Here is a 24,607-nt window from a genome sequence, read left to right as displayed (position 1 = left end):
CCGCGGCGGATGGCGGTGAGGTCGTGTGTTATTATGTCAACATGGGAAGCATAGATTGCTTCATGAGCTGTGTGTCGCAATCGTGCTGCATCGACTGGGATCTGCAAGCACGTGAACGAACTACTTATCGCCGTGGTTTTCACGTGAACAAAAACCATGTCGTCATGCCGTCGCTGTCGCCAGGAGTAATAATGCGCCGCGGGCTTCTGCCATTTGCTTACCGCCCAAGCCGCCCTATACAGTTGTCAATTGAACGACTCTTTGGGGAAATGGTATGGACGCAGCTATCATCTCAGGACGCCCAGAGTTTTCACAAGCAAGTGTTCACAGAGGAGCTGCAGTGCAGAAGGCTCAGGCCATGCGATGGACAACAAACGAGCCAAGAAACATGCGCGAGACTGGGACAGATGCACAATGAACGACTACGATATATTCTGACAGCTATCTTCAATGACTGCGCATCCATCAGCTCAGGTCCTCGAGTAGGTCCTCTCTGTCACAGAAGCTCGCAGGTCTGCTGCTCTTGCGAGCATGCCAGAACCTGCACTAGAAGTCAGCCCATACGCAACTTCCTCATGCGCCCATCCATTACGACGCAGCGGCAACCGCTTCCTGCGTGAACGGCCGAAATCCAGGATAGTTGTTCTCCTGACACTTCTTCAGCTCGCTCAGATACCCTCCCATCCCGCCAAAATAGAACCTCAAGCATTTCTTCTTCCCTGTGCAAATCATTAGTGCCCGCCATCTACATATCGCAAGACTGCGTATGCTTACCTGGAATATTGGCACCGAATATCCAATTCTCAGTGCCCTTGTGGAAGAGCGACCCTGCGGCAAGCTCTTCACACAGCTGTGCCCATCTCTGCTCTCCCTCTGGCAGCACTTCGACGAGTCGGGTACCAGCTTTCTCAGCTCGCTCGATGGTCTCCGTGACGAAGTCAACCTCAACTTCGATGGCCGGTGGCTGGTTGGTAAAAGGTCCCTTGGCGCCATTTACCATATGAAAGTTTGGAAAAGAGGGCACGAAGATGCCCAGAGCAGAGGTAGGACCATCAGACCAAGCCTCCTGGAGTGACAGGCCATCTCTGCCATGAATCGCCATTCTGGTATAATTGCCTTCCACTGCGTCAAAGCCGGTCGCCAAGATCAAAAGGTCGATTTCATGCAAACTCCCGTCGGAAGTCCTCACCCCGCGGGCTTCGACTTGCTGGATCGGTGTCTCCTTCAAATCCACAATGTCGACATTGTCTCTATTGAACTGTTCGAAGTACTTCTGTCCATTCGACGCATTGCCATCGCAAAGCGGACGCCTCGCGTAAACATCGTATGGCTTCAGTTTGCGAGCCTTCTCTGGATCTTTCACGATCTCATCGATCTTCCTTCGAATGAAATCGCATGCTCCCTCGTTTGCTTCTTCGTCGATGGTAATGTCGTTGAATGTCCCGAACATCTATGCGAATCATTAGCGAGGGTCACAGAGCACTGGAAAGGCCCATTCTCACGAATCTGAAACCATTCCCCTTATCCCAATTCTCCTGGAATATCCTCTCTCGCCCCTCAGGAGACACGGAATGATAGGATATCTTGCTTTCCTCGAAACCGAAGGCTGTGATTGAATTACGCACCCGCTCCCAGATCTCATCATAATTCTCATTGATCTCTTTGCGCTCTTCCGCGGTGACTTTCGCGTCTCCTGAAGGCACGCTATATTGCGGATGTCGTTGGAAACAGGTCAAACTCTTGACTTTGCTACCAATCTCTGTGATGACCTGGACACCTGTCGACCCAGAACCGATAACGCCCACTCTCTTCCCCTCGAGCGTAACACCCTTCGGCCATTTGGCTGTGTGATACATTTCGCCAGAGAACGAGTCCAGACCTGGTATATCTGGGATGTTCTGCTTCGAGAGAAGACCAAGACAGGTCACCAGATACTTTGCAACGATCGATTTGTCGCTGCTACTGGTACTGATCTTCCACGACTGTGACGAATCATCCCAGTTCGCACCTAAGAGCTGAGTGTCGAACCGCATATCTTTCCTGAGATCGTGCTTGTCGACAACATGGTTGAGATATCTGAGTACTTCAGGTTGCTTGACATAGTGCTCCGGCCACGGATATGTAGAGAGATCTTCCTTATCAAAAGAGTATCTGTAAACATAGCTTTCCGTATCGGACATTGCTCCTGGATAGAGATTCCAATCTGTAAGAGGTCAGCAAATGTTGATCCAGTGAGTCTCATTCGAGCCTACACCAAGTGCCTCCAACTCCTCCAGCTTGATCGATCACGAGACATTTAAGTCCGAGTTTGCGAAGTCGATAGAGCTGATAAATTCCGCCGAAGCCTGCGCCCACAATGACTGCGTCGTATGTTTCTTCTGCCATATTTGCGATCAAAGAGGAGCTAATTTGTGACAAGTGCAATCAGATCTAATAGATAAAATCAGAGGATTTCATGCATTACCTGCTAGGAGATGGATGTTGATCGATGACAAAACCATGCTCGCTACTACATGTATCGCAATTCTCCAATGGCCAACGTCGGGGTAGCCATAAGAGGGGTTGCATGCGGAGCTGCAGTGCTCGCGCTCGCGTGGTGGCACACCCGTGATCGCACCATTGCGGACCGACTGCCGCATTGCTATGCATATGGATGAGACAAACTCCGTGGTGCTTTGGATGGTGATGTCGATCAGTTTGTTTCTCCACATTCTATTGAAGATCGGCGAGAAAGCTGCGCTGGCAGCTTGCACAGGTCTCCTAGAGCCACCAGAAACGGGATAGATTTGCGCCTGCCAGGTAGAATGTTTAGACAAGAAGTGACGTTGGCCTGACCATCGCAGAACTTACTGTACAGCAGGCGCCACCGGAAGCGATAGCTCAATGAACAAGACTGTGCCGGGTGAACAAATTTGTCCTCTCTTTAATAGGATGAACTATGCTCTATAAGCCCATCGTCTCATCATAACTACATATCTCATAAGAACTGTCTAATCGTGTCATGAACCCCACCAACGACCAGCGTTGCATATTTGAACATCATCAATAATCCCATCAATATTTTCGGCCACGCCTATTGTAATCGTCCTCTCGTAAATTGTAGTGTCCGTAATCGAAGTCGTTGCTGTATGACCTATGCCGTCTCTGGTTCGGATTGCTCGATGCTCGTTTCTTTCCATATTCGTGCCCGCCGATACCACCTAGCAGTGCACCACCGAGTGTGCCTAGACCAGGGAAAATGGCATCGCCAATCAGTGCTCCTCCTCCAGCCCCGAGGAATGTATTGACACCGGACGACTTCTTCTTTGTAGGCTGAGGCCGGCCATGATGTTTTCGATGTCGATCTCTGCTCCTACTCCGGCTCCTGCTGCGACTGCGGTCACGCTCGCGCTCGCGCTCACTCTCACGATATGGAGAATGCGACGGCTTGTACCCGGGAGTCGTCGAGGGCTTACGATCGTCTCGATAGATTTGCTGCGCACCTGACCCGCTTGCTGCAGGGAAGTAACCTTGCTGTTGCTGGTAGGGCTGCTGCGGCGTGTAGCCAGACTGCTGTTGCTGTTGCTGATAGTGGTAATAATCGTTGATCTGATGCGGCGGTCTCGAACTCTTCTCGGGCGGATAGGCGTTCGCTGGAGGCGGTGCTGGCCGATAGATGTCGTCCGCTGGATTGGGCGGTCGCTGTTGTGGAGGTGGTTGTGAGTGGGGTCGCGCATCTGCGAACGCACTGTAGGGAGGTGGAGCGTCTGTTACGTGTCAGACAACGCGGGCCAGCGCATGGAGGGAAGTCTTCGTACCTGACAGAGGGTAGGGAGGGTTTTGCGGCATGGATGCGTTGTTCTGGTTCGGTGGGCCAGGCTGCAAGTAGGACGAGCCCCCGCCAGGTTGGAAGTAGTCTGCTGCAGCCATACTGCGCGCTATGCGATTGTTGTCCTGCCGGTCAACGTCTTTTCAAGGTGACAGGAGATTGAGAGAAGAGAGGATGTGGTGGGAGGAAAGATGGAGTGGAGATTGAATGCGGGACTCGGTCGATGGCTCGCCACGTCTGGTAGACGAGAGACTAGTTTCGTCGTCGAGGGAAATGGATGGAAATAGTGGCAGACGATGCGACGGCGGCATGTGACTGTTTCTGTCGACCGGTGACCCAGGAAATGCCTCGTCCTATGATCGCATCTTCTGCGCTTTGCGGCCTCGCAGTGGCACTCTCTCCAGCGCGCGCTAGCGACAACTCAGCGCCACCTCGGGAGTGACGTGCAGCAGCAGTCCCCGCAGGCTGCGCTGCGCCTCGCCGCCTCAGGCACCATTCGGTGTTGCCGTCGACTGGGAGGGAATAGCATCTCGGTGGTTGGTCGATTGTTCTTCACTCATGCATGTCTGCCACCGTATCTCCGTCGCCCTACGCACGGCTCCGTGCTGCTCTGCGAACTGCTGCCTCGCCCTGCACCATCTGCAGTGGTCGAAAGTCTCCTGGGGTTAGTTGGAGATGTCTCCGTCGATGACGACGCTGACAATGTTGACTCCGCCAGTGACCCATCTGTCGCAGCGTGCATCTGCGTGTCTATGATGACTGGAGAGGAAGGGGTGATGCCTGGAGAATGATGAGCAGACGACTTTGCTGTACTTCTGAAATAGAAGTCGCGAAGATTCGGCCCGTGCCAAGACGCGAGCCGGCGCCACAATGTGGCCAAACATCAACCACCACCTTCTCCCGCCCGGTCAATGTAGACAATGTCATCAATATGCTTGCGGCTTCTCAGTCTGCCATCGATACTGCGCCAGACATGCTTCGAATCGATAAGCAATGCGAGATGCTTCACAACATCTGCCTACAAAGCGGCATCTGGCCATGAGAACCCCCTTGTATGAAGCACCCATCTCGACCTCCAGCAACATCTCGTTGACGTTGCACCCAAGGGCTTGCCCAGATCGGGCACTCCACCAAACCTGGCTGCTCGCATGAAACGCGGTATAGCCAATGCTCACCTGGACCATGACCTGAACTAGGCTAACGACAATAGGCTTGCCGGAAAAGAGACCCATCCCCAATGTGCGCAAAGTCATCGCGGTGAGCAGCGCCAAAGGCGGTGTCGGCAAAAGCACCATATCCGTCAATTTAGCTCTGGCAATGGCTCAACAAGGACTGCACACAGGAATCCTCGACACCGACATTTATGGCCCCAGCATTCCAACCTTGCTCAACTTGGAAGGCTATGAGCCAGAACTCGACGCCAACAATCGGCTACTCCCCCTCACAGCATACGGCGTCAAAGCCATGTCCATGGGCTTCTTGGTCCCTCAGGATAGCCCCGTGGCCTGGAGAGGACTGATGTTGCAGAAGGCCATGACCCAATTACTATTCGAAGTGTCATGGCCGAGCCTGGATGTCTTAGTGATCGATTTACCTCCCGGAACTGGCGACGTCCAGCTCACCCTGACACAGAGCGTCGAGCTCGCCGGTGCAGTCATCGTCTCTACGCCTCAAGATCTGGCGCTTCGAGATGCCGTTCGTGGAATTTCCATGTTCGAGAAGGTCAACGTCCCTATCCTCGGTATGATACAGAACATGAGCACATTCACTTGTACGAATTGCGGGCACAACCATGACATATTCGGTCTCGATGGTAAGTTATTTTGCTGACAATGAGTACAATTGCGCACACATGCGCTAACAAATGACAGGCGCGAAGAAGAAATGCCATGAATTGGGCATCAACTTCCTGGGTGACATACCCTTGCATCCGGACATATGTGCCAGCGCGGATAGCGGGAAACCAACGATGGCTGCGAACCCGAACTCGCCACAAGCGCAAGCCTTCACAAACATCGCGAAAGCTATTACTGCGACTATTAGATCATGAAAAGACAAATCTCGAAATGCAAGAGAAGAATTCCCGCAGATTAGGCACATGTAGAGAAGCCTTGCACATATTGAAGCTATGTAAATTATAGGGAACGTATTATGCCATGCGGCAATCCCATCATGCGAGCTCTGTCGTTAATTTCTTTTTGATTCCATCTCTCTCACAATTTTTCTTTCCTAATATCCACCAGGACCGCTCTGGCTCAAGTCCAACACTGCGCTGAGCGGCAGTCTGCGACTGGAGTTACCAACGTACACAGTCTTAGTGTAGTTGGAAATGACCCAGTTCTGAGAAGCGGTATCCCAGTTGCTCAGGTCCCTCCTAGTGATGTTGCCGGTGAAGGTGGCGCTGGCACCTGCCTCGATCGTCAAGCGGTCAAAGTCACGGAGCTGGACCTTTGGATCATTGGGGCCACCCAGTGCCACGTAAAGCTGTGGCACTTCGTCGCCGACTACGGAACCGGTGTTTGTGACAGTGGCAGTGACGGTGAAGAGAACATCGTAAAGCTGTGGATTGCCACCGGGAGCACCACCTGCTGGAGCATATGGCTGCGCAGAAGAGTCGTACGAGCCCTCTGGCCAGCTGTAGTCGGTGCCATAATCTGGGTCGGTGCTGGACTCTTCCAGGTTGGTCGAGTTGATGTAAGGGTAGATGTAAGCGTAGACACCAGAGAAGTTGGCTGGAAGGACGTATTCCTCTGTGTTGTTGGCGATGGTACCAAAGGTAGGAGCCGGTGGGGTGTTGCGCGTTGTCGGGGTGTATGGCGCGACTTGGTGTGCTTGCACTTGCAAATCGGAGAACGAGAATGTCGTGTATGATAGTCCGAATCCGAACTCGTAGATAGGCGTGCGGTTGTACTTGTCCAGAGCACGGTAATCGATGAAGACGCCTTCCTCGAACGAGTCCTGGGGCGCATCTTCTCCATTGTTCGGCTCGTAAAGGACGTCGGTGCCGTAGTCCTCGCGTTGCCTGGCCCAGCTGAACGGAGTCTTGCCGCCTGGGTTGACTTTGCCGTAGAGGACGTCAGTGATGGCATTACCTGATTCCTGGCCAGGAATACCAGCCCAGACAATTGCAGTGATGTTTTCGTTGTCAAACCACGGAGTGACAGTGACTTCTCCAACAGTGTGCAGCACAACGACAGTGTTGTTGCAGAAGCTGGTCACGTTCCTGATAAGATCGTCGCCGTTGTGCCAGAGGGTAAGGTTGTTCCTGTCTCCCTCATTACCGTCCACAATGATGTAACCCTCGCCGGCGTCCGAGTTGGCGAACACAAGACACACGCCGTCGTTGTCCGGGACCCTTCGTGCAAGCGCGTTGATCTGGCTGTAGGCATAGTCGTCGATGACAGATTCGATAGCACCATCGTTGCTGCGAACCTCGGCTTTGATGGCCTCTAGAGGGGTGATCAGGTATGGAAACTGTGCAGTGCCGGATCCCCAGCCCATGGCAAGCGTCCCGTTGTCACATCCCCTGTCAGGACAGCCGTTTGGACCATATTGATTCTCAGCGGCGTCGCTGCCAAAAATTGCCGTGAGCTTCTCCTTGCCGGTGAGTGGGAGGGCCCCTTTGTTCTTAAGTAGCACAGTTCCCTTGGCAGCGAATTCTCGGATGTCCTTTGCATGCTCTGCGCGAACATCCACATGGTAGTTCAACTGGGTGTAGTTCTGCTGAGCGTAGAAGTGCTGGAAGCCGAAAGTGTCCTGGGTCCATGAAGAGAAGCTCGGTGCATTCTCAACCTGGTTACCAGGACGATCGACGTAGTACCAGGCAGCCACGATACGCACAGCGGCATCGTCCAGACGCCATTGTGGAACCGTGCCGTTAAGAAGAGCAATAGTCAAGTTTGGACCCCAGTAGGATGTTGTTGAATCAAAGGCAACGTCGCCGGGCATAGTCATGTCCAAGCCTGCGAGTGCACTGCTGACACCCGAATGCTGAGCAGCCCAATCCGATACGATAAATCCCTGGAAACCCAGTTCACTTTTTAACAGATAATTCTGTAAATAGCTGTTTTGGCAGGCGTATGAGTTATTCACTTGGTTGTACTACGCTTCGTCAGTTTCTGCAGTCGCTGCTGGAAGAATTCGAGATGCACATACCGAGCACATGATTGAGCCAGTACCAGCACGGACAGCGTCGGCGAAAGGCCACAGATACAGCTCGTGCATGGTAACATCGTCCAGGTTGGAGCTAATCGATTCAGTGAGGTTTGGACCACCTTGTCTGAAGTGCTCCTGCTCGTTCGCAATATAGTGCTTCGTGCATGCAATGACACCAGCATCCTGAATACCCTTGACAGTCTCGTAGACCGCAACACCGGTCAGAGATGGATCGGGACTGAAGCCCTCCTGCAAAGCTTGGTCAGATGAGGCTACTCTTCGTAATGGCTCTTCTTCATACCCAGTTTCGACCGCCTGCGGCATTACGCCCAAGAGGTCCGATTGCAGGGCCCAGCTGAACGTCGATGCCCTTGTCTCTGTGTTCAGAACCCATGTCGTGGCCTCGCTTGTAGAACAGCTCGCGGCTCCATGTCGCTGCAATAGTAACTCCGGCAGGGTACGCACTGGCGAAGTCTGCGAATCGAATGCCGAGAGGAGAGTCCTGAAGACATAGAGATCTGAATCCCAAACGTGGAATGGCGCCAGTGTTACCGACGCACTTCTCGCCTTCCCATCCGACACCTTGGCCAATGTCAGCTTACTCTGTCTGGGCATCACCAACGCGATTGAGATGTGCTCACCCGTGGTGAGGTTCACTTTCTCGAGCAGTGTCAGCTGCGAGACAAATGCCACTGCCTTCTCGTATGCCTCTCGCCAGTCACCAAGACCTTCCGACCACTGCAGGTGGAGTTAGCTACCATTTGAGACACAGCTGCACTACCGTGCCCAGTGATTTCACTCACTGGAGAAGGGTATTTTGGCGGGCTCTCCGCGAAGTCAAGGTTCTCTCCAGTGTTGTTGGCAAACGGCTGCAGCTGTGCACAGACAGCTGGCAGGAGCGCCAGCAGCGCAGCACGAGGAAGGACCATGCTGTGCACTCCGATCGGGCTCTGGAAAGGAAGAAGCGAAAGTCTGTTCTCAGCGACGAGAACTAGAAAGCACCAAAGGAACTCTCAGTGACACGGCCATGCCACTACTTGTAGTAAGGATTTTACTCCGGGGACCGGAGCTAGATGCTACTCGTGTTCACGCAAAGGCGGCAGTGTGGCATCGTGCTGATGCCCACGCATGGATGTTACCTGCACCCCCCTCACGGATCGAATGTTCTGATGCACCTTCATCGTTCTTGTGCCTGGCGCTAGACGGCATTGAGATCTCTCTCCAGGCCAACTTAACCTGAAGCGGCAAGTATCGTCGGCAGAAGGAACAATCACAGGGGCTAAAGACGTAGTTTTGCATACCCGACCACCGCGACAGTGCTAGAGCCCGCTCCAGGTTCTCCAGCTACTCCGCATGTTCCGCACCAATGCCCACTTATTCGGTTTACAATATGGCGAGGGCGGAAATGATGGATGCAGGACCCATCAACCACTGTCTCACGAGTGTGCAAACATGGATCAGGGTCTCGCCTCCAGAACGAACAGCATGGCTGCCGTAAGATTTCAACTGATCCAGATGGTCCGTGGTAGGGGCGAAAGAGAAGCCGGAAAGGTCTGCTGTGCTCTTGATGAGAGCAAGAGCTGCTCCGGGCGGTGACTGATGGATCGTCGTTTAGCAGCCGACGATGGAGATGCTACGGGGTACGACATGCAGTGGTGCAGCGTGCAGTGTGATGCAAGGATGCAAACCGGCTGTCATCTCCATCATCACCAGGTGTTTTGTGATCACCGGCTCATGCGAAATGAGCGGAGTGGCCGTTGGAGGTGTCTTTCAAGAACCGCATCACAATGAAGGTGAAGTGACGCCGCAACGCCCGCTACCATTTTGTGGCGCTGGTTGTGGTGCATAGCAGAGCATAGCCTAATGTCGTGCAGCTTTCGCGCGTAGCAAACGTGCAGCAGCGAGGCCGGTGGCATCTTCGGGTGCAAGGGCCGACGAAGCGGATGCGATGTTCCAATTCTCTTGTGCACAAAGGCAGCGCTCAGAAGCACATCGACCTGCGCCTCTGCCAGCTGCCGCTCTCCGCTGGAACACACGCCGCCAGCCGGGCCGTAACTAGTCTTGGAGCACGAGGTTAAGGTTCGGTCATGACTGCTGTTGTCGCGTTAGCTGAGCTCTCAGATCTTGGTACGAGCTGCTCGATCTGCACTCGGAGTCTTTGACACGACGACGTCGCTGTCTCTGCACACACCCGCTCCCGGCTGGCTGGAATGCAACCTCTTGACATGCAGCTCCTCTCGCACAACACCGCCGGGAGGCAGCCATGAAGCCCTTCGCCCTCGTTACCCCGGCCTCGCGTGGCATTGGTCTTGAGCTGGTGCGTCGCCTGCTGCAGACGACCAGCGTGCCGGTCGTCGCGACTGCGCGGAAGGATCTCGATCAGGTGAAAGAGAATGCTCTGTCTGGTCTGAAAGATGTGTGCGAGGAACGACTACATGTCGTCAACCTGGATGTGCTCGGTAAGCGGCGCTTTGGCAAACGCGGCCGCGCCAGCAGGCATTGACTTTGGGTAGATGAGACAATCGTAGCCGAAGCAGCAGACCAGATCTCGAAGCTTTTCCCTAAGAAGGAGAACTATCTTCATCTTTCGCTGGCCATTCCCGGCATTCTGTTTCCAGAGAAATCACCTGCTCAGATCAACTACGACGATGCCCTCCTCACCTTCCGCACAAACACGCTCGGTCCGATGCTTCTGCTGAAGCACCTGTCGCCCTTCTTGCCGAAGAAAGCAACGAAATTGGAAAGAGCCGATGGGCTGCCTAAGACGGCAGTGTGGGCGAACATGTCTGCAAGAGTGGGCTCAATTACGGATAATCGACTCGGAGGGTGGTACAGCTATCGTTCAAGCAAGGCCGCAGTCAATCAATTGACCAAGTCCTTTGACAATTACCTCCTACCGAGCGCAGGTGAAAATGCCATGAGCATTAGCCTTCACCCTGGCACAGTGAAGACGAATTTGAGCAAAGAGTTCTGGGACAATGTAAAAGAGGACAAGCTGTTCAGCCCTGGATTTGCGGCAGAGAAGCTGCTCGAGGTGATCAACAGTCGTACTCTCGACGACAGAGGAAAATGCTGGGACTGGGCCGGCAAAGAGGTGCCTCCGTAAAGCTATAAGTTACAAAGTTGGTTCAATGTTGACCGATTACATCACTACTTCTTGTTCAGCTCCTCAGAACGCTTCTTGAGTTCCTCTTTGGATGCTGGTTCACCCAAGTTTTCGGCAATCACCTGCATGGTCAGTACTCGTGCATGCCGAATGCATCATGTGGAACAACTTACCGGTCCGGGGTTTGCTTGATGGTGTTCTTGCGAAGCGAGGCCGCTCTTCTTCGCATCCGCCTCATTTTTGCCTTGAGCCAGCTTCTCCTTGATCTCTGCTTGACAGTCAGTCATGCTTCGAGTAGAAATTGGCGTTGATCCCACCTTTATCGTTGTCTCCTGGGATCACCGGCACTGAGCAAGAGACAGGAGGTTAGCAGGTCTCTCGAGTAGGCATATTTGGAAGTCACATCAATAGCCTCCCTCTCATTGATTTGAGCGGACAAGATTGGAAAGGAAACACCGTAAAGCGGACACATACTGACTACTGACTTGCTCTTGCTCAGGATTTTTTTGATGCTTTAGCTCGCTGATCGAACTCAGCTCGACTCTCTTGGATGGCTTTTGCGGCGGCTCGGCCAAACTCGTCTTGCTCGATTTCTGGCGGCTGGCGCGGCTGGCGCTTACTTTCTCGCAAGAGGGCGTCGTAGTCTGGCTTCTGTGCTTCGTAGCTTTGAATGGCTTCAAGTTCGTTCTTCGTCGGTGTGGCTTTCGTACTGTTGCCTCTGGGTGGCATTCTAATCAATCGACCAGCTCAATCCAAGGCAGCATCGAAACCTGGACCGGCTGCGATGTACGTCATAGCGTGTCGCAAGCGGCCCGCCAGTTCACGTGTTGCGTGGGGCGAGCAATTGCAAGGGTAGCTCCAGTGCTCGAGCACTCCTTCGCTAGGCAGAGTCGACGAGACGTCTCTTGGTCACAACCGAATCAATAATTCATGCACATCAAGAGGATTGCAGCTGCGTTGCTTGAGTGGATCGATACCATCTGTACAAACGCCTCTCTGCTCCTTCGTATCCTCGAGCTCCCTCCGGACCGTGCAGCTCGTTCCGAGTATAGAGCATGCGCTGCGCCAACGACAACCTGAACGAGACTTGGCAACCAGTGAGCTGGCCATGCTGAGCTGGCAGCTACCGCTCACAAGTGAGGCGACGGAACGGGTGGGGAGTCGTCACGGCTGGCTGCCACGAGATCGATGCAGTCAGCTACTCACCGCAGCCTCCAGCAATCTCAAGAACACAGCGAGCCATATGTCAAAGAAGCAGAAAACAAGGAGATTGGGAGATGCACCGTGATTCCCGGGAATTGGTTGAATTGACAAGCTAACGAGCGTTTCCAACAATAATCATCCTCTGCCTTCGCCTCCGTTGTCTTCAACGCATCGACAACCCATCTCTCTTCCTCCCCCGTCTACCAGCGTATACAGCCATCGTCCATTGAGGATGCGTAGGGTCTTTGGCAATCCATCCTCGAGATCAAGACAGGCTCATAGCGTCGAGTTGTCTATTTCTGCGTGGGCAGTATGGTTAGCCATTGTCCAACAAGCTTTCATCTGGTATCGTTGGCAAAGGAATACTCACGCAGGTGCAGCTGGAGCTGGAAGCGCAAGCGCAGTTGGCGTTGGAGCAAGCGGAGCAGCCACCCATGTTGATAGTGTGTGTTTGGTGTTGGTTGATTGGTTGTGGTGTGGTAGTGTGTTTCTCTGAATGACCTTGATGGAGCTGATGGGATGAGAAGAACTTCAAACCGACGAAGATGGGAGTAGATATAGGCTGCTGTTCACATGGCATTGCCCACGTACATCCACTCGAGCTCGAGAGGATTGGTGCCACGCGAACTCTATGCAGCTCAAGGTTTGGGTACAGCGCGCGCGCTGAACGGAGCTCATCCCACGCATTGTGGGCATCTACTGTGTCTCGGAGCTGTCTTGATCATGTCTAGCTGGACATGCTGGGCCATTCTCACTGCGACAGTGGGTCATGCGACGATTGACATTGGTGGAAGCTTAGGCTCGATTGCAGCTAGGAGCTTCCTCGGGGTGCCTACTGACCTGGAGGTGCGTATGGAGTGAAGGCATGTGAGATACGGGCGAAAATCTGATTGGGCGAGTCATGTATGCAGCCTGCTTTGCTGTCCAAGCAGCTCCCAACAGCACTGCAGTCGGTCTCTTCCACGACAGTGGCCACACCATCGATCACAGCATCAAATTTCATTCAGTAAGTGTTGTTATGAGCCTGTCGGTATCTGGCAAAGTCACGCGATCAGATTCCCGCCAGTTTTCGTATTCCGCGCCAGTTGCGCTGCAGAGTCTCGCCGTATCCCACTTCGACAACACCCCGTGAAACATGCCACGCATTTGGCCGCATCGGGTAATCCAGATTCGCGGGTATAGCGGTTTTGATCAACGCCGGCCATCTGTCCACACACACCGATTTGGCATTGCAAAGGCTTCTGAGCCCTTCTACGCCGGCGAACCTACCATAACCAGAGCCACGCACGCCCCCAAATGGCAGCTGCACAACGTAATACCTGTTTCGACACGATCAGTATCAGTCACGAGATAGGTCGCAGGAGTGGCACTTACGCGGCAAAGTCATTCACCGCTACCATGCCGGCCTTGACTGCATTTGTCACATGCGTGAGGATGCGTTGTGCTCCACTCGACCCAGTGGGTCCAAACACGCTGGCACCAAGGCCATACTCGGTGTTGTTGGCGATGTCAATGACATCCTCTACGTCTTTTGCCCTCATGAAGAGACAGACTGGGCCGAATAGCTCTTCTTGTGCGATCCTCATCGATGCCGTAACATCAACAATTAGCGTTGGCGTGAAGTAATGGCCTTGTGGGTATTTCTCATGGCGGTATCGATGTCCTCCCACGACCACCCGTGCACCTTGCGCCCTCGCTTCCGCAATCAGCTGTTCGAGGCGCTCAAATGCAGCAGGCGAGACCATGGCTCCGACATCGACGGCATCTCCTTCAGCTCGGTCCGGGTCCAGGTCGTTGCCCAGCCTCAATGCGCGGATACGTGGCTCTAGCAGTTTGATGAGTGTAGCATACGCGCCAGGCATGGCGATGATGCGCTCAATGCCCACGCAGTTCTGCCCTCCAGACTGGAATACCCCTCGCATGATGATGCTCGCAACTCTTTCGATTTCCGCACTTGACATGGTTCGTCCATCAGGATGATCCAGAATCATGGCAGGATCCTTGCCTCCAAGCTCGATGCACAACGGTGTCAGGACCTTCGATGCACTCTTGGCCACTTCATGAGCCACCGGGCGACTGCCAATGAACGTCAGGTGAGCAATGCCAGGATGAGACGTAAAGTAGTCGGCGGTTTGTGGCCAGCAGGAGAAAGTGTGGACGACATCAGGACTGTGGCCACAGGCTTTCAGAGCGCCGCGGACGATCTCAATGAAGTAGTTTGACGACCAAGCTGTCTGTTCGCTGCCTTTGACAACGATTGCGTTACCAGAGAACAGAGCGCTGATGATCGGGCCAAGCAGATTGTGAAAGGGGTAACTGCGAGCGGAGTCAGTCACCAGGCAGCTCTTTCAATGCAGGGTGTAAACACTCACTTCCAGCTCACACAAGCTGCAACGACTCCCAGAGGCTCATAACGCACTTCGTTCTTCTTGTAGAACATCAAGAAATTGGTCGGCCTTCGATCAGGTCGCAATGACTTCTCGCCATGATCGATGGTCCATTTGAGCTTCTCGGCGGTGACGAGCACTTCGCCGAACAGAGCGTCGACGCGAGTCTTTCCACTGTCGAGACATGCTGCGCGAATAATTTCTTCTTGATTGTCAAGTAGGTATTTCAGTAGTGTCTTCAGCACTTGCCGGCGCTGAGCAAAAGTGGTTTGGCTCCATGACTTTTGTGCTTCGGCAGCACGAGAGATGATTCTGTCAATCCGATCAGGTGAAGAAGGGTTGACAAGTCCAAGATATTGGCCCGTGGCTGGCGCATAGCATTGTATAGCGGTCGAGCCGGGCACCTTGATGGATGGCTCGGGCAGCGTCTTCCCCTTCCAGCCCGGCGAGCAGGGTTCAGGAGGCGGCACTGCAAAGTCCACCGCCTTCTCTGCGTCGCCTCGCAGCAGGAGCACAAAGGTGAAGTATGCGATGGCAAGTGCTATGGTGGCGCCATATGTCTTCACGTCCAGCAGGACCGCTGCGGCACGCTCCATTGGGCGAGGTGGTAACGTGACTGAGCGAGTGGTGTGCGGTGCAGGTGAGAGTGGTTGCGAAAAGGTGAGAAACGCTTGCTGGCTCGCGTCTGTGCTCGCATCGTCCCATTCTCGTCCGTGGCAGCTCATCGACATTTCCATCACAAACAACTCTCTGCTGATACTCGACATCTCATTACTTCGACGAATTGTGATGCTCCTGGCGCCTGGCAACGAAACACACCAACGAGACCTGACACAAGCTACAGCTTCAACCACACGATAGATCAGACTGCAATTCGTACTTCCAGCACAGCAGTATCGCATTCGCAAGATTCCACGATTCGGACGCTGACACCGAGAAAGACATCCATATACCGCATGGGATTGCACTTTTGCAGCCGCATTCCACGATCAGATGCGTGAAGCCAACGTCCTGGCCCTATGACCTTGTGCACCAACAGCCAGTCGCGCACCCGCTTACTCTACAACTTTCCCATCATAATTGCCCGCAATGGCTTGCTCGATTTCCTTCGCCTTTGCGCCGGTCACGCTTGCTCGCAAATCTCCATCCTTGAAAATATGGAAGGTTGGCATCTTGAGTACACATCAACCCATCTGTACGCAAGCGACCGCATCTCGAGAGGCTGAATGACCAACTCACCTGGCGTGCACCCAGCTCTTGACTGATGGCCAATGCAGTATCGGTGTTATATGAGTAGAACCGAGCATCCGGATACTTGGACATCATCTTGTCCATGAAAGGAGCGATGGCCTTGCAGTTGCTGCACCAATCCGTTACTGCTTCGAGGATTGCCGTGCCATCAGCATTAGAGGCCTTGAGGTACCCTTTCATATCAGTGAGCTCTTCCATCTTGACTCCTAATAGACCAGACAAGTTGTTGTCTTCACGAAGCCTAAGTCAGAATGGGGACGACGCAACAATGCATGCAGCTTCCCCACGCGTTCGCGTTCAGCCTCCATTCGTCCTTTTTATTTCTATTGGCAGAACCCCCCGGCAACACTAGTTGATGTCCATGCTTGGCGCAGGTGGCGGGCGCTTCAGCTCGCCTTGGGCTTTGCTGATGAGACCATCAGGCATACCTCGCCGAAAACGTCGCACACCAAACAGCGCCCGCCACTGCGTCGAGTTATATTCGATGGCTCCGTGTCAGAACTGCTAGGTCCCATTCCTCATTTTGAACCCGGCATTTGTCGTGCCCCTTTCGATTACATTGAGAGTGAGAGTGAGTGTTCAGAATTGCCCCGCCATTCCGACACATCCAATGGATACAGGCGCCCGTGGAGGAAAGGACACTGCAACAGCGGATGAACAGCCATACTATGATCTTGGTACATATAGTCGCCCGGTAACTACCAAGAGTAAGCTGGCTCAGACTTGGTTCGATCGTGGTCTGCAATGGTCGTACGCATTCAATCAGTATGACACGAAGACATCGTTTCCTACAGGGCAAAAGTATCTGATCTCGTTGCAGTGAAGAAAGCGCTACTTGCTTTCTGAGAGCAAGCGAGGCGGATCCAAGCTGCTGCATGTCGTTATGGGGAATAGGCTATGCACTGGGACCTAATTACAATAAGCCTTGGGAGGCCTTCGATCCAGATGAGAAGGAAGCGAATCTCCAGCAAGCCAAGGACTCCCTCCTTGCGGCAGAGCGAGCTGCTCAGGCAGACGCTTCACCTGTCGAGAAGGCATTGATAAATGCGCTTCAAGCTCGATATCCGAATGACAGGAGTGGCGACGATTACGCGAAATGGAACCAAGACTATGCGCGAGCTATGAAGACAGTCTACGATGAGTCTGGTGACGATCTCGATGTGGCTGCCCTATATGCTGATGCACTGATGAACATCACACCATGGGCGCTTTGGGACATACGAACAGGGGAGCCGGCTGAAGGCTCTCGAACGCTCGAAGCGAAGGCTGTATTGGATCAGGCCTTTGCACGACCCGGAGGAAACGACCACGCGGGTCTCCTACATCTCTGGTGTCATCTGATGGAAATGTCTGCTCGACCAGAAGATGCTATTCCTATTGCGGATCGACTACGAGGTCTGGTACCTGACGGCGGACATCTGCACCACATGCCAACTCACTTGGACGTCCTTGCCGGCGACTGGCAGAATGCGATCACATCGAACAGTCAAGCGATTGAGGCGGACGAGCGGTATCTCGCTCAAGCAGGAGCATCGAACTTCTACAGCCTGTACCGCAGTCACAACTACCATTTCAAAGTCTATGCGGCCATGTTTGCTGGCCAGTATCAGACTGCTATCGACACTGTCGCTCGGTTGGAAAGCTCGCTACCTGAAGATCTGCTGCAAACACCTAGCCCTCCAATGGCAGATTGGCTCGAGAGCTTTTTGAGCATGAGAGTACACGTGCTCGTCCGCTTCGGCAAGTGGGACAGCCTACTCGCATTACAGCTACCTACGGATCCAAAGCTTTATTGCGTGACGACAGCCATGATCAGATATGGTCGTGGGGTAGCATACGCTGCAACTGGACATGTTGACAATGCAGCAACAGAACAGGAAGCATTCCGCGCAGCTGTCTCTCAGGTTCCAGCGAGCAGGACATTGTTCAACAACACAGCTGTAGACATTCTTGCAGTCGCAACGGCAATGCTCGAGGGCGAGCTAGAGTACCGCAAAGAGAGCTTTGATGAGGCATTCGCGCATCTGCGGAAAGCTGTAGAATTGTCAGACAATCTGCCATACGACGAGCCTTGGGGTTGGATGCAGCCTCCACGGCATGCACTAGGAGCGCTCTTGCTCGAACAGGGGCACGTTGAAGAGGCCGCTGAAGAGTACAAAGCTGATCTCGGTCTTGATGATACCTTGCCTCGAGCGCTGCGGCATCCGAATAATGTTTGGGCACTGCATGGGTATCACGAGTGTTTGACGAGATCTGGGAAGACTGATGAAGCAGAGAGTGTCAAAAGGCAATTGAAAGGGCTGTCTGAGAAGTCGGATGTCAAAGTGACAAGCTCATGTTACTGTAGAGGTGCAGCGCCAAAGCTGTAAATCGCAACTTTTGACCGCCTCACATGTGTAAAACACTCTTCTTCGGAATAGCATTACTTCCGCCAAAAAGCCAAGTGCGAGCTTTTACGCCATTAGCCGCTCCGCAAGCCGTATCCTGATTGCGCGTGCCCTTTATAACAATGCATGCCCAACCCTCGCTCGAGTCGTTGTTGATTGTCCGTTGCGGAGTGCTCGGTGGATCCTCGTCATATTCCTAGTCCCACAAGAAGCCTCTGCACTTCGGCTGCCCGCAGAGACACCGCGGTTTGTTGGCATTGCGCGGATCTCTCAATGCTGCTTCTCTCAAGGCTATGGCCTCTTCGAGTTCAACCTCATCCTTGTTTCCATAGTCGAAGTTAAGCTCCGTTCCTGCAGGGATATCTTCGTATGCGAAGAAGGCCAAGCTGTAGAGCTTCAAGTCGTGCTTGTTGTACGACACAGTATATTGGCGGATGTTGGGTTCGCAGCTGTGATTCATGAAGCGTGTGATATTGCCCATGTGCTCTCCATCAACAACATACAGGTCTTCTTCCTGTAGAATTGTGTCGGTCGTTGGATCCCGATCGCCCTTGAATTTGTCAAGCCAGTACAAGTAACTGTCCTTGTAGACGCTTCCTTCACTATCCCAAGTGGCATGGTGCTCTCTTCTGTTGGCCTCGTCGTTGGTAATAACTTCTCCAAGGTAGACGTCCACGAACTCCCCCTGGATCAAGTCTTCTTCACAGTATATTCCCCAGCCGCGGTCCTTGCCGGTCTTGAAGATGACCAAGGGAACCTTTCTTCCTTTCTGCACCAGTCGAGACTTGCAAACACTACCACATTTGCAATTGGGGTTGCATTCATAAATTGGGAAATTTTCCTCCCTATAGAAGGATACCAAAGTTTGCGGAGCGCCGTTAGCCTTCGGTTTGGAGTACGGAAACCGTTTGGGGAGGCCTCTGGTATCAATACCCTCTCCAGCCTCCTCTGCAACCGTTTTCGCGACCAAATACACATCGTACTTCGCAGGATCCTTTCGCTTAAGTGCCTGCTCGTCAACGCTAGCAAATTCGAGGCATTCGCAAATTGCAGTGTATTCGCAGCCAACTCCGCCGCCCATGTCTGGTTTGCATTCTTGGCAGCCTTGGAATGTGGTGGGTTCGTCCCCTGATACTCCTTCGCCAAGAACGTAGTCCTTAATGAAGTTAAAGTTCAAACTGGGAGTCGTTGAATCGAAGTGATTCTCTAGGCGCACTCGCTTCACTTTTTGTAGCTTTTCTTCGAAAGCAAGCCGGATTGCCCGTTCTGCTTGGTCGACAGGCGTGACTGCACTCTCTTTTGTCATGTTCGGGGTAGGCAGGTTCCTCGTATTTATTACATCGGCAGTGAGGTCTGCCTTCGCGACGATGTTCCCCTCTTTGAATTGAAGGACGCCATTGTAGATCTGTGGGCCATCAACGTGCTGTGGCGCTGCTTTGGCCAGGTCGATTGCGGAAGGCGAATGTGAGCGCGATCGCATAGAGTCCTGCGGCGTTAGGAGGCCGTTTGTGCCAAGGAGCCCACGTGACAGAGGTCCATCGTCTTCAGGGGACTTTCTTTTCCGCGAGTTGTCGTAAATCGAAGATGTCCCGCGTCCGGAATGGCCGTTCTTTTCAATGTAAGACTGCACGGTGTGGAGTGACTTCCTCAAATCTGGTAAAGGATGCCAGGAGGCAATCGCGCGTGGCGGGCAAGGAAGGACGGGCTTGGTACGCCATCGGACGAGATATTCTTCGTTCTAGCTGTAATTAGCATAAAAGCGAATGTGAGTGAATGTGCATTTCTCACCCCGTTTCGTTTTCGATGGCTTAGCACTTCCACGATGTCGCCAGGTTTGATAGTATACCGGCTTCGGGAAGTTGTCGACATTCTGCCCAAATTAAGTAGTTTGCTCCCTTAATAGTTTATAAAGTCGACGCGGCATAGTTTTGCGCGTAAAAGGAGGTCTTTAAGGTAGTAAGTAAGCTATTTAGAAGCTTAGAGATTAGTTTAGAGAAGTCGAACGCGTCGATTAAGGTTTGCGCTAGCGAGCGGCTCATTGAGTCACGTGCAGTTTAGTATAGACATCGCTCTAATTAATTAAAGAACTAAATTGAAGAGACTCGGACAAATTCCGAAATGTTATTATTCGGTTCTGCCACTTGAATAAGAGGCTAACATCGATTTCTTTCTCCTGGAAAACTGCGCGAAAGATATTGCCGCAATACACGAACGCACGTGCCATAGAGTGAGCTGTGCATCTCCAGATCTTATCGCCGAAGATCAACGAGCTTGACTTCGAAAAAGTTCTCGAGTGCAAGCATCGCATCGCGCATCACCTGCACGACAGCTTCCGACATGGCTGCCACCAAAGTGCACAAGGGCTCAGAGTCGAACCCCTTCATCAAGCAACTCGCGTCAAGTGGTAAGCTCGATCACTTACATTCGTCTTCTTCCCACCTCCTGACCGCCTGCAGATCGAAGCATTCGCGATCGCGCCCTTTCCTCACTTCGCACCTACCTCTCACGCTCCGCAGCCTTCACACAACTGGACCTGCTGAAGCTCTGGAAGGGCCTACATTACTGCATGTTCATGTCCGACAAACCACGAAATCAGCAACGACTTGCCCGCGACTTGGCTGCCCTCACAGATGTTCTCGCCCAAGAGAATGTGCTTCCGTGGTTGCAGGCATTCTGGAGGACGATTGCCCGAGAATGGGGCTCCATTGACAGTCTGAGGATGGACAAGTACTTGTATCTGGTGAGGTGTTATGTGAACAAGGGCTTCGAGATCTGTGCCAAAAAGACGTGGGAAGTGGAGCAATACCTGAGCATATTGGGAGAAGATGGGGGTCCATTGAGCATCAGGGATGTGAAGGTGCCGGTCGGGCTGAAGTTACATGTGCTGGACATCTGGGTGGACGAGTTAGAGAAAGTGGACTCGGATAAAAATGCTGCACCTGTCGAGCAAGTCATGAAGCCAGTCAGGAAGTTGCAGAAGGAGAGCTTAGTCAAAAGTGTGAAGCAAAGGGCCAAGGAAAGCCTAGAAGATGAGAGACTCTTTGAGGGAACAAGATGGAGGACAGGCGAAGACCCCGATGCGAATGAGGCCACGGGCTCCGCCCACGAGGACGAAGAGGATGGCGATATTGTGGGCGGCGACGATTTTGGTGGGTTTGACGACTGAGCCCGATTCATAACAACAGACTGGAACGTCAGCGCGTCGAGCGTCCTGGCAAATGTCGACGCGAGACGAAATAGTTCACGATGCCATGTGGCTCGAGGATTGGGAAGTGATGAGTCACGAATGTGGAGGACCATGATCGAGATATCACGTTTCAGGAGCGCACATCATTCTAAGGCACAGCGAAGCACCAAATCAGCACCAGGAATGGACCCGGAGCACTCACTCCAGGAGAGCGGGAACCATGCCAGCCTGGACGGAATACGATTGCACGCTACCAACTTGGCACAATGGGACCCAATGACAACACAATCTATGTTCATTTCTTCCTGCCATTGTCCGGCTTATATGGACCTCGAAGCCAGTCTCGTCTCATCCCAACTCCGCTCGCGATACCAATTGCGGCGTTTTCCCGTAGTCCGAGAGCTGGTAGATCGAGGCTTGCTTGCCTCGACCATTTATGTATTCAATCGGCATGTGCTCAACATATCGCGGCAGGTGATGCGCTGGCATCGACTCCGGGAAAGCTGCATTTGCTGCTGGATTCTGTCGCGACTTTCTCATCCTCAAGCCGATGAATGCCCCTGCAATCAACAGAAACGGTACCCCTAAGCCGACTCCCAAGCCGATGCCAATCTTCAGCGTAGGAGACAGTGAACCTGCACTACCTTCGCTCCGAACGTCTTGGCCATTCGCTACGGCCGTGGTATTAATGGCTTCCGCAGCTCGACTAGCAGAAGGAATCGCCGCGGTGCTACTGTCAACACTGCTGCCGACAGTTTCACCACCAGACTGCAAGTCATCTTCGATTCCTGCTGTTATATTGAAGTAGTGCGAAGTAATACCGTCCGGTCTGTTGGGCTTGAGCCAGAAGAAGTAGATGGGCGAGAACGTGAGGTTGGACGTGTACAACTGGACATCCCAAGACGTGGAATGCGCACCACCGCCAGTTCCTGCTATTGCAGTGTCTAATATACCCGTCAGTGGCCGTTCTTTGCAGGGTGCGAAGGGCTTCAACTAACCATAGACCGTGCTGATGCTGTATGCATAAGACGATTAGGGATTCTGCTGCCACAGTTCTATGCGGTAGGACGTTACATTCGTCGTCCAGCTTATACGCTGACTGCTGTTCAGTCTCCAGACTGGGTTGCCATCGTAGACTCTCGATGGCCCTGGTCCTGGGGGAGTGATGAATATGCTCTCGTCGTTCTTGCGGGGATGTAAGGATGGACTCGATAGGGAAAGCAGCGTGAACGACCACGGGGAAAACATGTGATGCAGCATTCAGTGAAACGACGGACGGCGATAAAGTTAAAACGAGGAAGACACTTTGAACCTCTCACACAGATATTTGAGCAAGCGCTGGCGAGCAACAATCGGAAGCGCTGCTACGCCGCACATGTGCAGCTTCGCTACTGAGAGTATCGGTCTCTCGTTGCGGGACATGGCGCTTAGATCATGAATAACAGACAGAGTCGCGACTCCACAATGTGCTGAACAACGACGAAGTTGGACCATAACCGCGCAGCAAGGCATGCGGCGCGTCGGAAGCTCGCTTGTGCCAGTTCGGCAAGGATTCTGCCACTCATATCGCACACGGCTCAACTTCGTATTCACTTCCCTGTCCGCTTGTGGAGCTGTCGCCGGCGACGTGCCGCAATTGCTGTGCCAGATCGCTTGTTACATGATGGGCCACGCTCATCACCATGGTTGAAAGGTAAGGCTGTTCTGCCTCTTCGTCACCCTTTCAGTCTTGCTCGCACCATGGTCTATGGGTTATTAGACACCCGGTCGTTGGCCGTCCGGACATCGCTCGCAATTGCCGGACTACTGACCATCGCCTTCCTGATCGCGAGCTTGACCAGATCATACAATCCAATATCTATTACCGCGCACACCAACTATCTGGGGAGAAATCAGGCCGCTAGCCTGAACGATGTGCTTAACCAGACTCTTGGCGTACGATATCCTTCGATCTCCATTTTCACACCCTACTCACGAGGCGTAGTTCCAAAAGATATTCGTCATCAACCTACCCTCACGAACCGACCACAGAGACTCGATGTCACTTGCTGCCGCCTTGACGCCCGGTGGCCTGAGGCTAGATTACGCCGACGGAGTGACGAACGTTTCTCGGAAAGCACTGCCTCCCGGAGGCGACAATCCCAAGCATAAGTCAGGCATTATAGGGGCTTGGAGAGCGCATATCAATGTGCTCCGCACAATAGTAGAGCAAAACATCACCTCTGCGCTAGTTATGGAGGGGGACGTGGATTGGGATGTGCGCATCAAGTCGCAGATGTACGATTTCGCTCGCGCATCGAGGCTACTTGTGCAGCCAGGAACAGAAGATGAGACAACCGAGTTGAACGATGACTTGTCGAATCTGCCACTTTCGTCGCCATACGGAGATACTCAGCATTGGGATGCGCTGTGGTTAGGGCATTGTGGCACCGAATTTCCCAAAACCGACTCAAGAATCCGCAGTGGTAGAGTTGTGATACCAAATGACGAGACTGTGCCTGAGCCTCAGCACTTCGACAAAGAATGGGGCAGTGATGCTCTCATCAGGGAATATCCGGAGCATACGCGCGTCGTCCATCGCGCACGGATGAATGTGTGCTCACTGGCCTACGGTGTTTCCCAACCAGGAGCACGTCGACTTCTCTATGAGCTTGGAATCAAGAAAATGAATGCCGCAATGGACATCATGTTGCGACAGGCATGCGATGGAAGCGCTGGCAGAGCACGACATAATTGCTTGACTGTAACGCCCCAACTCTTTCAACATCACAGGCCTATCGGCTCGAAAGCTAGCTTCAGCGAAATCGAGGATCATGGCGAGGGAGTCAACGACTTTGCGTACACCCGCAATATCCGATGGAGCACAAAAATGAACTTCGACAAACTGCTGAGCGGTGAAACAGATTATGTCGACCTGTGGCAGGACGGTGCACCAGCCAATAAAACTGCATTTCCGTGAGCTTGTATTGGAACGAATGAATGTTCAGTTGGTGGAAGATACCGAAGGCCTGTGACTTACAGACAACCAAGCATGAGACGAAGCAAGTCTGCGCCGCTGCGTGAGCCAGCAATTATGCTTCTGGTCCGGATGCTACGATGCGCTACGCAAGATGTAGTGAATGC

The 24,607-nt window shown here is 53.1% G+C and overlaps 12 protein-coding genes across 12 annotated transcripts; 5 read left to right on the top strand and 7 right to left on the bottom strand.

The window, feature by feature from the left end:
• Window positions 1-588: 588 nt before the first annotated feature.
• Window positions 589-2,385, bottom strand: RHO25_000816 (uncharacterized protein; the record flags this gene model as incomplete). The annotated part of the gene is made up of 4 exons (XM_023593423.1): window positions 589-719; window positions 775-1,450; window positions 1,503-2,203; window positions 2,253-2,385. The coding sequence occupies 4 exons, from the start codon at window positions 2,383-2,385 to the stop codon at window positions 589-591; spliced, it is 1,641 nt and encodes a 546-aa protein (XP_023460246.1).
• Window positions 2,386-3,054: 669 nt separating this feature from the next.
• Window positions 3,055-3,909, bottom strand: RHO25_000815 (uncharacterized protein; the record flags this gene model as incomplete). The annotated part of the gene is made up of 2 exons (XM_023593422.2): window positions 3,055-3,746; window positions 3,798-3,909. The coding sequence occupies 2 exons, from the start codon at window positions 3,907-3,909 to the stop codon at window positions 3,055-3,057; spliced, it is 804 nt and encodes a 267-aa protein (XP_023460245.1).
• Window positions 3,910-4,728: 819 nt separating this feature from the next.
• On the top strand, window positions 4,729-5,858 carry RHO25_000814 (uncharacterized protein; the record flags this gene model as incomplete). Its single annotated transcript, XM_023593421.2, has 4 exons — window positions 4,729-4,860; window positions 4,915-4,966; window positions 5,019-5,621; window positions 5,680-5,858. The coding sequence occupies 4 exons, from the start codon at window positions 4,729-4,731 to the stop codon at window positions 5,856-5,858; spliced, it is 966 nt and encodes a 321-aa protein (XP_023460248.1).
• A 179-nt stretch (window positions 5,859-6,037) lies between these two features.
• On the bottom strand, window positions 6,038-8,892 carry RHO25_000813 (uncharacterized protein; the record flags this gene model as incomplete). Its single annotated transcript, XM_023593420.2, has 5 exons — window positions 6,038-7,909; window positions 7,964-8,212; window positions 8,265-8,545; window positions 8,605-8,701; window positions 8,767-8,892. The coding sequence occupies 5 exons, from the start codon at window positions 8,890-8,892 to the stop codon at window positions 6,038-6,040; spliced, it is 2,625 nt and encodes an 874-aa protein (XP_023460247.1).
• A 1,334-nt stretch (window positions 8,893-10,226) lies between these two features.
• Window positions 10,227-11,069, top strand: RHO25_000812 (uncharacterized protein; the record flags this gene model as incomplete). Its single annotated transcript, XM_023593419.1, has 2 exons — window positions 10,227-10,422; window positions 10,477-11,069. The coding sequence occupies 2 exons, from the start codon at window positions 10,227-10,229 to the stop codon at window positions 11,067-11,069; spliced, it is 789 nt and encodes a 262-aa protein (XP_023458479.1).
• Window positions 11,070-11,113: 44 nt separating this feature from the next.
• On the bottom strand, window positions 11,114-11,798 carry RHO25_000811 (uncharacterized protein; the record flags this gene model as incomplete). The annotated part of the gene is made up of 4 exons (XM_065602058.1): window positions 11,114-11,191; window positions 11,243-11,337; window positions 11,387-11,416; window positions 11,690-11,798. The coding sequence occupies 4 exons, from the start codon at window positions 11,796-11,798 to the stop codon at window positions 11,114-11,116; spliced, it is 312 nt and encodes a 103-aa protein (XP_065458130.1).
• Window positions 11,799-13,323: 1,525 nt separating this feature from the next.
• RHO25_000810 (uncharacterized protein) lies at window positions 13,324-15,255 on the bottom strand (the record flags this gene model as incomplete). Its single annotated transcript, XM_023593416.2, has 3 exons — window positions 13,324-13,591; window positions 13,647-14,588; window positions 14,645-15,255. The coding sequence occupies 3 exons, from the start codon at window positions 15,253-15,255 to the stop codon at window positions 13,324-13,326; spliced, it is 1,821 nt and encodes a 606-aa protein (XP_023458281.1).
• Window positions 15,256-15,714: 459 nt separating this feature from the next.
• On the bottom strand, window positions 15,715-16,108 carry RHO25_000809 (uncharacterized protein; the record flags this gene model as incomplete). Its single annotated transcript, XM_023593415.2, has 2 exons — window positions 15,715-15,831; window positions 15,899-16,108. 2 exons carry the CDS (start codon window positions 16,106-16,108, stop codon window positions 15,715-15,717), a joined length of 327 nt encoding a protein of 108 aa, XP_023458282.1.
• A 412-nt stretch (window positions 16,109-16,520) lies between these two features.
• RHO25_000808 (uncharacterized protein) lies at window positions 16,521-18,279 on the top strand (the record flags this gene model as incomplete). Its single annotated transcript, XM_023593414.2, has 2 exons — window positions 16,521-16,675; window positions 16,731-18,279. The coding sequence occupies 2 exons, from the start codon at window positions 16,521-16,523 to the stop codon at window positions 18,277-18,279; spliced, it is 1,704 nt and encodes a 567-aa protein (XP_023458283.1).
• Window positions 18,280-18,493: 214 nt separating this feature from the next.
• RHO25_000807 (uncharacterized protein) lies at window positions 18,494-20,166 on the bottom strand (the record flags this gene model as incomplete). Its single annotated transcript, XM_023593413.2, has 2 exons — window positions 18,494-20,035; window positions 20,086-20,166. 2 exons carry the CDS (start codon window positions 20,164-20,166, stop codon window positions 18,494-18,496), a joined length of 1,623 nt encoding a protein of 540 aa, XP_023459346.1.
• A 468-nt stretch (window positions 20,167-20,634) lies between these two features.
• On the top strand, window positions 20,635-21,463 carry RHO25_000806 (uncharacterized protein; the record flags this gene model as incomplete). Its single annotated transcript, XM_023593412.2, has 2 exons — window positions 20,635-20,701; window positions 20,754-21,463. 2 exons carry the CDS (start codon window positions 20,635-20,637, stop codon window positions 21,461-21,463), a joined length of 777 nt encoding a protein of 258 aa, XP_023459347.1.
• Window positions 21,464-23,224: 1,761 nt separating this feature from the next.
• RHO25_000805 (uncharacterized protein) lies at window positions 23,225-24,443 on the top strand (the record flags this gene model as incomplete). Its single annotated transcript, XM_023593411.2, has 2 exons — window positions 23,225-23,419; window positions 23,469-24,443. 2 exons carry the CDS (start codon window positions 23,225-23,227, stop codon window positions 24,441-24,443), a joined length of 1,170 nt encoding a protein of 389 aa, XP_023458278.1.
• Window positions 24,444-24,607: the final 164 nt, after the last annotated feature.

The sequence above is a fragment of the Cercospora beticola genome, chromosome 1 (assembly GCF_033473495.1).
Source record: "Cercospora beticola chromosome 1, complete sequence".
Taxonomy (NCBI): Eukaryota; Fungi; Ascomycota; class Dothideomycetes; order Mycosphaerellales; family Mycosphaerellaceae; genus Cercospora; species Cercospora beticola.
This window is presented reverse-complemented; position numbering and strand designations above follow the sequence as displayed.